Consider the following 13,249-nt stretch of genomic DNA (forward strand, 5'->3'; position numbering starts at 1 on the left):
GGGCGCGTTGCCAGTAACGAACAGTAACGGTGGATGAATCGCAGTTGTTCTAAAGTGAGCTTTACATTTATCAAACGTGCCCATGTGTAAGTGAAATTTCCCAAAGACAGGGGAATAAAAACAAAAAGAAAAAAAAAATGCTAATGATTTTATAAGAGAACAACTGGAGATATTCAAGAAATATATATATATCATCATAATTATATAATACAATAATAATTAAATAATAATAAATATAAATAGATAATAATTAAAAAATATATATATAATTTAATATTTTTTGTTTGGTTTTGTTTTACATATGTGAAAACAGGTGCACAAAGCCTTTTGTGGCTCCAAAGCGAGCTGTACTAAATCTTATAAACAGTTTCAAGTGAAGCTGGGTATCGAGCTAGAAAGAATTGAGTCTACTCGATCTCTGGAGCCTGCTTCTCGTCTGCGTGCGCCTAGCAACTCAAGGCTACGACAGCATAACCCACAAGAATCACTCAGAGAATGTTCAGTGTTCAAAGTGCATTGTGGGTAATGCACTCAGCAGCTGAGTGGGGGAAAAAAGGACGCTGGGCATCATTCACTTATGTGTGTAGAAACATTTTTGCCCATCCCACAAAATAAATGCACATGCCAAATAACTGTCAAATTCAATATCAGTAAATCAGAATCTAAATCAAAAGATCTTGTTTGCTGTTTGCTGTGCACATGTTTACCTTGGGGTGGTTCATGCAGAAAGAGGAGAGACCTGCACCATTAAAGCAAACAAGCAGGAGAAATCCTAACTGAAGAATCTGAGAGAATATATAACAGTATAGAATAGTATATTAAAAAAAAGGTTACTATTGGTGTTAATTTTGATTTACTTTCTTTAAATTTCCTTACCATCAGGTATTTAAATGCATAGGCATTTTTATTTGGAGATACACTGAAAATGCTGATCAATGAAACACACATACCAATGACTTGTATCATTGTTGCTTGTTACTTTGACTTACTGACGTGGACACCAACACCGTGTACCAGTAGCTGACTTTTTGGATAAACCTATAGCACTACTATATTTGTGCATGCTTAAAAACAACACTTAACAAAGTAAATAAAGGAATGTGAATGACTGTTTTAAAGCTGCATGTTAAAAAGGTGACACTCGTGCCTTTTATCTGTTCTTAGAAGCTAGGGCAAAAAAAAGTGGAAATGTAGAGTCGAATGGGGAAACTGGGACACGGACCTGCGCTGTTCAATTCTCAGTGCACGATAAGAAACTCATCTTCCCATGTTTATCAAATGCATGCATCCTGGAGGGTTGCAGTGGTCCTGAAAATTACCAGATGAAAATGTTTTGTAATTGTGCTGTTGCCTGTGAGTAGCGGTCCGGCCACGGATTCTGTGGGGCATTTGACAACCTGTCAGAATGGTTTCATCATTCAGCTTTGGAAAACTTCTACTTCCGCTGCTTATTCCATAAATCTGATGGAATAAGATAAAAGACCATCTTACGCTGTTTTCATTCTTTTGTCTAGAGCTGATTATAAAGGCATTAGAAGCTACAAAATGAACATAGCAAATATCACGAGGGAGGGAAAATGAATTGAAACTGGAAACACAAATCCTTTTGAGTTGAGACCTATAAAGAAAAGAACACAAAGTATAATGTTAGCAAAGAGATTCAAGACATAACTTCTGTGTCTTTTTTGAGTTTTGGAGTTTAGACATGGAAAAATGACAGCACTGAATAGAGGAGAAGTGTTTACATTATGATGTATGTTTGGCTTCTTAACACATTCGTTGTTTGGTTCACAGTGTTTCTAGCGTGTCCTGATCAGTCAAAGTGCCGTTTTTTGTTTCCTAAAATTTCAGAACATCTATATTAACATGCAAAAAGCTGATGTTGTTTATCTCTCTTAATCTTTCGACTTAAAGATGTCAGACTGTGTCTGTTCTTTGAATGACTGAGGTTTAGTAACAATGAAAATAGACAGTTGTGTGTAATCTAAATGATTAAGCTTATTATAAAAGCTCTGCTACGTTTACATGAAACTGCTGATCGATCACAGTCCGCAGTCGCCAGCATCACTACGGGGGCAAATTTCACTGGTTGACTGGCCAGGTTGCACCCCTAGGTGTGTGTGGCTGCACTTAGCCCAGGTTTTCCTTTCACAGCTGAGAGGTTTGCTAGATAAGGATTTGGGGCAAAATACTGCATTGGTTTTTTTTGCAGTTTGTACATCAGAAACTGATCAATAAATTATAGTTTCCTTACATAGCTTTGAGAGGTATTTGCAGAGAGTAAAGTTAAGACAAACTGAGAATACTGGAAAGTCTAATTGGTGCAAAGGTTTTGCAAAACATCAAAGCAGTTGTAAAGTGCATGCATGTAGAAATCTGAGTGGTGAAAATTTGCTGAAGTCCAGAATATAACAGAGAGGCATTCTTAAAAGTGATTGTGAATGGCATTTCTCCTTATATATTCAGAAGCCCTCATTTTGCCCCTCATCCAAGAGGCTTTTTGAGTTATAGAACAACTGGTGGAGAGTCCAAGGTAATAAACCCCTACTGGGGCTGTCCCCCTTGAAGTGGTCCTGAGGGTTGTTAACCCACTATTGATCATATGAGTCATTAAATGAGCCAAGAAAAAAAAAGCCACGGATCATTCCTGTCACTGGGGCCGACAGGTGAAACCTTAGCGAGACTTTGCCCCACCCCATCATTATATGAGTTATTGAGGGTACCAGAAGCAAAGTCTGAATGGAGGTTGAAACACCTGTGAAGGGATCTCAAGATAGGTGGCTGATCGCTAGTGTCATAAACCAACACCTCTGTTCAACAGTGGACATTCATAGTGGGCATAGATGACCTGCTTTACTTCTCTCAAACCATCTGTCTTCTTTGCTAGTGTTCACATCCACACCAGTGTGAACACTGGTATCCTCAAAAGAGTATTCTTTCTCCTTTAAATGCAGGTGTACAGCTGGATCTTGTGCTGCTCAGGTGGCTCTCCTATGCTGTACCAAGTGTTTGTGGAGTGGCTGTTTGGTTTCTCCTACGTCTGAGCACTCCTCACTGCATATGCTGTGTTGTTCAACCAGTGTTTGGTGTTTTCTCCTTGGAATGAACCAGGAAGTTCAGTTGCCTTCTTTTACAGCTCTCAAGAGGATAACTTAAGAGGATCTTTCTCAGCCAAAAAAATTATTTGTTAACTGTTTTAAAGTAACGATAATCATTTGCTTTATTTTTGAGAGTGAGATGAAATATGTGTATCATTACCTTTAGAGGGACTGGTTGGATTTTTGATCTTTGTACAGTAAGGCTACCTGGTTTTATTTCTCGTATTCACTGGGCTGATCTAAGCTAAATAATGTTTGACTCCAGCTCTGTAGACGCTGCACAGATAACACTCTGATATTGTGTTTCTCCAGCTTCTCTGGGGAAAAAAATGAATGAAGCACCTCTTCACTTTAGAATTTAAATGGCTATAGCTTTCCTGGCACAGGCTATCTCGTAGCTTCCTTTGCACTTATGCACTGCTGTACATCTTTTAAACTGTACTCTTCATTTAGATTTTTTGCACTTATCGTATTAAATTCCATGAAACCATATCCATATAATGTTAAATATGCCAGTGGGTGTTTTTAGAGCTATATTGTAACCTTGAATTTTATTTTGAGTTGCTTTGTTTTTAGGAAAATGGACAAAGACAAAATCTGCTTTAGTTGAGAAATTGTCATAACAGAATAGTTGTTTAATAAGGTTTCCTGCTGATGATTTACACAGAAAGAAGCAGAGGCACAAGTCAGAGTGACTGACAACTGAAGATCAGAAGCTGCAGATACTCCCAACAGACAAGATGTTTAATTTCAGATTTTCATTTTACCTGCCTAGCTTACCTACTCTCATAACACATTCAGTTTTTTCCCCCTTATCCCATCTCTTTAGACTTACATGGAAAACATTTGATTTTTATTTAAAGAACACCAATTTAGTTGAATCAGACATCTACAAATGTAAAAAGGTCAACATATATGTGTGTGTGTGGTTGGAGGGTGTTCGTGCACGCGCGAGAAGGGGGGTGTTTGTGTTTGTTTGTTTGTGTGAGTGTGTGTGTGTGTGTACATTTGCTGAACTATATGGTAAATGGTAAATGAACTATATAATAAATAAAAGGTTAAATAAAGTCATAATTATTTCTGGCAAAGTCAGCTTGTTTACATTTCTCCTCGTCTGTTTCCCAGGTAACGCCAATGCTTAGCCCAATGATCAGATGTTGAACTGACGTGACCCATCAGCTACACCTAAACAGCGACTGTGCTTTATGTTTTTATGATTCATCTGAAAAAGATGAAAACATGCTTCATATTTTCTCTTGTTGGCATTGATTAAGAGACAGCTGTGTTTTAAAAGATGGGTTTTATAGCTCTTTCTACAGTTTGTCTTACATTTATGTTTCCACTCACTCTAAAGACAGAAATGTGAAACTGAAAGAGGATATGAGGTTTGATCTACATGTCTTTGCTAATTGCAGGTAATATTCCAAATTGCAAAATTAGTTAGAACAAAACAGATTACATGATTATAATCACTAACACATTTATTTTGACCATTAAACAGATCTAAGCTTCAGCCTTTTAAACTCTTTATTCTGTCTGAAGCAGGAAATCAAAGCAGTACGTCAGCTTTACCTGATTACATTCTGGGGTCTTAATCGTGCCAGAGTCTGCTAGTTGATATTTTCATTGAGACTACATAATACAGTGTGATTGTACATCAGCTCCAGCGCTCCAGAAACTGGCAGATAAAGTTGAATTGTTTAACAATGTGATCACACCACAGCTGCCAACAGTTTTTAGACTTAATGAGATGTTTAATATCACAAATAAAGTGCTGTTTACCCTATCAATGGAGATCTATCACACCATCAACTACTCATCATTGTCAGTATATTTGCCAAAATGTTGAGCTACGGTAAGTAGCTCTGAAAAAACAAAACAAAAAAAGCCCCAAGAGCTAAAAAGCCCAACGTTCTTGGGTGAGATATCTGTGTACATTTTGTGTCTCTTCCTCTTGGTTGCATGGCACAGTCTAATTACAATTTATATGTGTATTCTGAAAGCCTTGTTCAAGCTACAGTAAAGCTGATAAACAACATCAGTCACACAGGGGATTAGTTACACACGGTGCACCCATCCCACTGCTTCTCTGCCTAATTCCAGCTCCAATCATTTGCATGCTGTGGAGTGTATGGAACTTACTGGACATCTTTGGTATGCGGATGGGACCGCTGCTGGTGCCATCACCCCCTTCGGTCAGAGCTTTGATCTCAATGAGGTAGTCCTCTCCAGAGGGGATTTGCAGTTCCAAACTGGTCTTATTGGTTTCCAGTACAGTTGTCCTCTCATGCCAGTTCTGGCGATACACAACCTGGAGGACAAAATGCAATTCTTTAGTCATAACAGTGAGATATTAAACTTTTTTTACTCCTCAACAGAAAAATTTGTAACTTCATTCAACGTATCAAACTAGTGTGTAAAAAAACACATTCAAATCCAAGAGCGGCGCATGATACTGTTGCTTCATCTTGGTTATACAATCCTATCTCTAGGAGGTAATGAATTCAAAATGCCACACGGCATGACAGGGATGATTTGGCTCGATGACTCAGGGACTAGAGAACAGCACCTCAGACGTCATTTTTGCACATTTACTTGTGTAGCTTCACCATCATTAAAACGCAGCAGAAAGTTTTATTTAGTCCTCTGAAAGAAACACAGTGTAGAGAGCCAAACTGCAAATTTAGTTAAAAAAAGAAAAATATGCAAGAAATATTGACAGTATTGTCTTTGTGAAATCTTTACTCGAGTCGTGTCTGCAAAAGAGCCGGCTAAAGACTTATGTATGTGCGGCGGGTAAAATAAGTATTGAACAAGTCACCAGTTTTCTAAGTAAAAATGTTTCCAAAGGTGCTACTGACATGACAAGCTCATTAGATGACGATGATAACCCAGTCAATCCACACATGAAAACTCCTCTGTCTGAAATCATGCGAGCAGCATCTGGTCATGACTGCTATATGGTGAAATGATGTTCTTTCTACTTCCACATTAATACCCCGACAGTACTCACTGCAACCTGCAGTAGCTTAGAATTCTTCTGTAACCAATGCCCTCAATACGTTTTGCAACAATAAGGCTGCATAGGTCTGAGAGAGCTCATCATCATGAGGACGGTAAGCACAGGACCCACTGGAGGATATCAGGCCCTCAACCCACTTTCATAAAGTTTCTGATTGTTTGGAGGTCATTGTGTAGGCCACCCTTGTAAAAGGAGGAGATACCAATGATAGTGATGGGTTAAGGACCTTCTATGGCCCTGCTCTAACTGCCTGTCTCCTTGAGACTGTGCCAAGAGAACTAGCAATAGCACATAATGATGTACTATCCTAGAGGTAGAGGAGTTGGACTATCTGTGTGTGTGTCTTGTATGTATATATATAAATCACAAACAGTGTGCTTTTCCACACAAAGTATGCAAAGTGGATCAAATATGATTCATTGTTTTACTGCTTAGAAAAACTTCATTCCTTTTGTGGCATGACGCCTTTCATTTTATCACCTGGAACAGATCTTTTAATTTTGAAAGGCCAGACAGGGCCAATCCATAATGTAACACTGGAGTGCTGAGGTCTATCTTTCCACTGCAATGAGAAAGCCATTTATTGAGATGACAGCTGCTGAGGCTCTATTTGTTTCCGCAGTTCTGGACTTTCTGCTGTTATTCTGACAAACTCACCTTGTATCCTGTCACCTCGGACTCATTCTCCATCGCTTTGACATGTTCCCAATTTAGAAAGATCTTAGAGTTGGTCAGTTTCCATTCAATACTCCCTGGAGGGTGACTTGGTGCTGCAAGACATGTAATTACAAAGACAGAAGATTTACAAATGAATGCGTGTCAGTGATCGTATTCTCTAAGCTAGTCTTCACGTAGCCCATTATGCATTTTACATCATATAGTCGTCAACCTTCAAGAGCAAACCGGAGAAAAATGAAGGTGCATGACCTTTGACTATCCACAGGAAATCAAACTACTTGATTAGAAACAAACACAGTGTAGGAAATCATTTGCAGTCTCATGTGCAGTCCTGTGTCCTAATATAGATGGCAATCTGTATAAGGATACTGATTATGCAGATTGGCTCTTTTCAGAATCTTACATGCAATGTAGGTGGATCATAATTTGTGATAATTACTGATTTATGAAGGCAGAAATGGTGCAGAGTGCAAAGTACAATTTCATTTGTTTCCTATGTTCGGTTTTGCATTGTGAGTTTTGAAATATTTCTTTTTCCTATCTATTGTGTTAATAGTTACTATTGTTACTTAGATTTACAGTTATTTTATTTTATTGGGTTTATTTTGGTTTCATTTTATTTATTTTTTTAATATTTTGCTCACCTCATTTATATGTCATATATCATATTTGTTGTGTTTAACCCTAAACCTGTGGCTGCTGTATTTTGACTGTCACCTAAGCATGGTGAAACAAATCTAAGGACCCACAGCCACAAAAGAAAAAAAAGTTGAAGTGGTGAGTTGCCTTCACACCTAAACAGAAACATTGATGTAGTCAGAGGTTAAAGTGGGATTTGGCAGGTAGAGGAACTCTAATATCAGTTGTAGTGGCTCAGCATGGGGAGAAGAAGAAGAAGAACTAGTTTCTATTGAGAGCTCCAGTAGATTTTCTTTGTATACCAGCTGTGATCAGCTGACCTGCTACTGCTGCTCTGAGGTTTACTGGTCTTTGTGGATTTGCACAGCTGAATTGAACAGGATGCAGCCCAGTATTTCACAGCTATCTTGGCTGATTTCAGTTCTCTACACTGACAGTATACTGCATATAATGTTTTTATACTAGACAGTGGAAAGTGTGTGTAAAGGTGGAATACACTGCAGTAATATAGGCATTATCAGATTAAATTCTGATTAATGTACACTCTTTTTACACTTTTCTAACAGTGACCATGAACACCACAGCTTTATTATACATTCACCACGGTACAGAAAGCGAACCTGTTTTCATGCAACCTCTAAATAACACAAAGTTTGTATTAACCTCATTGTTCTTCAAGACGTTTTACAACAAAATAAATAATAAAAAACTTCACACCATACAGATCCAATATCTGATGTAATAAACAAGGACATTAAATGTAAGCTTTAAATCTGCAGTTTATCAAATGCCTCTGAGTTGTCCTTACCTTTAAATCTAACCTCTCTTCTTCCTTTCTTTCCTCATCTCTCAGTAAAGTCACCGCACAGTCTTTTCTCTCCCTGTGAAATATAGCTGCTGTACCTTTAGCTAGCAGAAACTGTGCGGCAGACTGCATACAACCAGTTTGTGTGTTTGCTGTTATTTGTTGAGCTGATAGGAACGTTGCATTTGAAATTACCTGCCACATTAAAAAACATTGTTCCCCTCAGGATTATCTTTTGTATCATTGTTCTTTTTATTTAGGCTCAAATTGATTCGATGTTTGAAGGCGTACAAAGCTGGGAAATAAAAACCTTATTTAAATGTGTTAAAGCTAAAGTAAGGAGGCTCTTTAGAAAATGTAAGCAGTAGAAAGTACAGATGTTTGTGTAAATATGTTCAAAGATAAAGTAAAAGGTTGTCAGTAACCTTACTTTGTTACTTCTCACCTCTGACCAAGGCTATTTTTAGCAAAGAGTTAGCTTTTCACCTTTCCTGTCAGCACACACTTGTTTAACCAGTATGTCCTCCACACTATTCTTACCAACATGGTCTCATTCTGGGGCATCACATGATGCCATTCTGTCACCTGCGTCACCTTTGATATACGCCATGAGATAACAGCCTTACAAATCCCTGAAAAGTCAGTATAAGAACATAGAAGAGATGCTGATAGTCAAGAGCCCAATGTGTCCAAACTGTTACATGTTTGAAGTTAAAACAGGTGTGACTGTAAAGGAGCTGAAAGATCCACTCTGAGTGTGCTTTTAATAAAAGCAGTCATGGAGAAAATGTACAATTTCCCTGTGGTACAAAAGTGCATTATAAAGTGTGGAGGATGTAATAGATTAAAGTTTCAGTTGTTCCATAATCAAATGAAGTTTTTACGACTGATAAACATATTCCATGTTTGTCTATATTTAAGGGATAATAAGAAAGGACGGGCTTTTGAAATTAAGAGGCTCGAACCTGAAGATACTTTGAAGCTGAGCCTTTTATTGTCTTCAAAGACATGTTTGAATAGAAACCTGCACCGAACAGGGGCCTGCTCATCAGGTTATCTTTTAATGAACTACACTAACAGGAGGACTTGTGGACACATTGATATTGTATTATTGAAAGAATCGACCCAATCTTACAGCCTATAGTGATTTCTAATTTGTTAACGGCTCTCTTTTGTTTTCACTCAGCTATCACACAGGAAACAAGTTTAGCAAAATTCTTAATTCTTTCATTTGGGTTTTTAGCTTAGTTTAATAGACAAAGGTACAAAACTTTTGACTTTATAATCAGAAAAAAAGTAACTTGTAAATTGGTGTTTGTGAAAAAGAAAATCAAAGAGTGTAAGAGAGGCAGCTGTGATGTAGGTGTATGTGTGAATGTTACCCTGAGGTGAGAAACAGCTGGAATAGCTGGAGGCTTCAGTAGTCTGGTAATTAACTGTAGGGGTGTTACCTTAGAAATGTGACAGTATAGACGGCTTTCTTCCTGAAAAGATGGATTTGCTGCACAACTATTTGGGAGAATATGACTGGATGGGTATGAGTGAGTAAACAAGTACCACTTTTTATTGTGATTTAATTTACTTTAAATCACAATAAAAGTTTAAATTCTTGAAAGGAATGCATCTACATTCATGCAATGCTTTAAATACATTTTGAATGTAGGGTTTAGGTTTATAAAAGAGGTATTCAAAAGCCCCTTATGGTAAAAAGCAGATATAAAATATCAGACATAATATAATATTGTGAAGATCTCCAGCTGGTCTCAATGAAGTTGATAATATATTTTATGAATCTTAAAAAGTATTCAAAAAGATAACATAAGTGTGTACGAAAACGAATCACCCGATTTAAATAAATGGAAATGTATAAGAATACAATTATAGGAAAACACAATACATGCAAATCAATGAATATGGAGGATGTATTTGAAATCAACGAGAAAAGCGCTGTGTTAATGAATCTTGAAGCAAATGATTGTAATGAACTGCTAAATATGTTTTCCTCAATTTCTATGATGAACCACAAACCCTTAAATTTATATTCACAAATCTGACTGTGTATTTAATGATTATTAAGATTTTTTCCATACATTATTGCAAACTCTGATGGTAAATATTACAATTAATGATTGTAAAACTTTGTGATTTGACATCAATCTGATGCACTCATCAGAATATTTTTTTTTTGTTTCATGGAACAGGTAAAAAGCATGACGTTTAAGTATAAATACAGTACTTGCTTATATTTAAACATATTTATTTCAATATGGCCCCCTAACAGCATGTTGAAATACTATCCTAATATGATCTCAGTTTTAATATTCCTGCTATTAGAAGGATAATAATAGTGATATTATTGGTGTGAGTAATTACCTCAGTCTCAGCTGTTACTGTGTAAGACGTATTATCATCATTGGGCACATATCGAGTATGTCATATCTAAACTCCATTAAACAGACTCAAACGTATTTTTTTTTAAAAAGAAAGACCCTCGAGTCAACATGAAAAAAGCGGTTAAAGTAAATAGATCCCAGTTTTGTGTGTGGACTCACGTGGTTTCTTGGTGGTGATATTAAAAGGTGGGCTGCAGGGTCCAAGTCCAGCACTGTTCTGGGCTCTGACTGAGATCAGATAAAGTGTGCTGCCCTTCAAGCCGGAGAGCAGAGCTGTGCAGTTGATAACCCTCACTCTGTTTGCTTCACTCTGCTCCAATCCTTCCTCCCAGAAGAGAACCTGGACCAAAGAGACATGAGTTACCACAGACCTCTGAGCATAGTGCCTACCTTTTCATTTTTTCCTTTTAAACTGTCAAGGTAGCCTGTTTCCACCCTGACTGGCCATTAAGATAGTCACATCATGATTATGAAGTAAAACATCCCGCACAATGTCATTTCAGAGTGCATATGCTGTAGATTCAAAGTGCATATGTATGTTTAAGCAGTACCAGCTGACATATAGTACAAAGGAACAGACCTATGGATAAGATACAGATATCAGGTTTAAAGGAGCATCACTTTAGTGCTTCCACTTTATCGACTTAGCTATTGTAAGTCTCCGAGCAGTCCAACACTACCAAATGATACTGTATCAGACAATCAGCAATATCACAAGCAGCAGTGAGAGTGAACAGTACCAGAGCTTGTCAGAATCTGTATTCACTGAGAGACTGTTTATGGCCCAAACACAAGACAGGAAAACCAGACAGGGAAATGTCAAACAGATGGTCTGAATGTAGGTACTTATTTAACTGAGTGCACACACGTTTTTTTTTAGGATCTTGCTTGGGAGAGGCAGATTAGCAATAGGGCCTGGAGTTGCTGATAACAGATGCATCTAGGGTGTTTTCTCCGACTGAATTTTAATTATAGAAGTCTTTTCAAACACTTGGGAAAAATCTCTGAAATACCTGAGCACAAGAAGTTCACAGTTCTTATAGCACCTCTGCAAAGAATCTAAACACTCACTCAAAGAGGGATCGAAGAAGGCTTAAGCTGTCTTGCTGAATCTTATGCTGTCTAATAGAGACAGTGACAGTGAAATATGTCATACCTGCAACACAAATTGTGGTTGTGTGTGGTAAACATGAACAGTAAGTGCTGCTGATTTTTACATTATATTATACATTCCAATACTAGATAACCAAGCAGGACAGGTGCTGTTTGAAAAGGAAAGAGCTGTAACTACAAATTAGGACTGTGTACATCTTTCCTTATCTTAGTATGAAGTTAATTCATAAGAAGTGTCACATTGTATATGTGCGGAAATATCCATCCATCCACTGGAGCACTAGTAGTGACACAGCAAATTTTTGGGAGTGGGGTGGGGGGTGTCACTACATTGATGCAATGCATTTCTATTGATGGCCTCACAATATTCTACTGATTTTGCAGTAACAAAAAAACCCCCCAAAAAATCTAACAATGTGCCAAAATACAATGCCTATACTTTATATTATAAAGGTTTAAGATTAATGCAGCTTCAGGGTCTGAAAAGTGAAGCCAATATGGAAGTGCCTGCATTCTTTCTATTGGCCTGTGGGGGGCGACTCCGCTGGTTGCAGAAGTAGATTGCTTGTATAATTATTTACATCATCAAAAATCTTCCTGATGAATTTATGGTTTAAAATATCCAGATATATTACCATTATGGGTAATTCTACTAACTGTATATTAGTATATTTAAGCTTTGTAAAAGTGTGCGGTTTGTCATTTGTGGGTTTTGTTTTTCTTTAACAAATAACAGATGAACTGTAAAACTTTTTATGGTGCAACGCCGGGCAATTTGGCCTGTTAGGTCATGCCTATTTGGACACAAAGAAATGTACTATGCCCATTACTTATTCATGCGTACAGTCAGCATATAGGAGGTGCTGATCCTTCTGTCAAGCTGATGCTGGTACACATTTACAAGATCTCTTCCAGGTCAAGGTGATGGGAGCTTGGATATATCTTTGCCCTATACATCTCTCTTACAGACTGCTGACTTGTCTGTGAGACAGACTGTGCCCCATTGAACAAGAAACAAATATGTCTTCAAAGGTTTTGCTTGCACTTGACCACAACTTGAAGCAAATAAACATCCCAGTATCTAAAGCTGAGCGACCGTCATCCTCTTCTCAACCACGAGCTGCTTCAGAAGGAGCAGTACATCCCAAGAGCCTCACAACCACTACACTTCAGTGTGAGAGGCTGAAGTTGTGCTACCTCTGCTGGAAATATATGTTCTTTGGCTTGAATGCACACCAACAGTGCTTTGATTACTCCAAAAAAGTAATTATTACACAGAAATATTTTCTTAAAAGTAATCCAGTATGTTACTTAATTAAAGAAAGTAATTTGTTAAAATAATTGTTACATTACTTTAATGTTACTCTGTAAAATGACCTGAAAGGCACTGTCTCAAAATTACCATTAAACAGTATGGCTGCAGTCCCACACACCCTGATGAGGACACGCATATGATCTCTCTGTTAGTATTACACAACGGCTCTCTTAGTAGAACAAAAAG

At 37.6% G+C, this 13,249-nt stretch overlaps 1 protein-coding gene across 2 annotated transcripts in view; it reads right to left on the bottom strand.

Annotated features, from left to right (window-relative positions):
* Positions 1-288: 288 nt before the first annotated feature.
* Positions 289-13,249, bottom strand: part of LOC102297971 (contactin-4) — a 154,748-nt gene continuing 141,787 nt past the window's right edge. The window contains exons 21-24 of one of the 2 annotated variants that reach the window (XM_005941612.3): positions 10,795-10,975; positions 6,778-6,890; positions 5,241-5,409; positions 289-1,618 (exon numbers count right to left, since the gene is read on the bottom strand). In XM_005941612.3, coding sequence (XP_005941674.1) covers positions 1,539-1,618; positions 5,241-5,409; positions 6,778-6,890; positions 10,795-10,975 — 543 coding nt within the window. In that variant the 3' untranslated portion in view covers positions 289-1,538. Of the gene's footprint in view, positions 1,619-4,166; positions 5,410-6,777; positions 6,891-10,794; positions 10,976-13,249 lie in introns of those variants that run through there. The other variant, XM_014339829.2, reaches the window with a different exon arrangement.

This window comes from Haplochromis burtoni, unplaced genomic scaffold, assembly GCF_018398535.1.
Source record: "Haplochromis burtoni strain Fernald_Lab_line unplaced genomic scaffold, NCSU_Asbu1 Contig_97, whole genome shotgun sequence".
Taxonomy (NCBI): Eukaryota; Metazoa; Chordata; class Actinopteri; order Cichliformes; family Cichlidae; genus Haplochromis; species Haplochromis burtoni.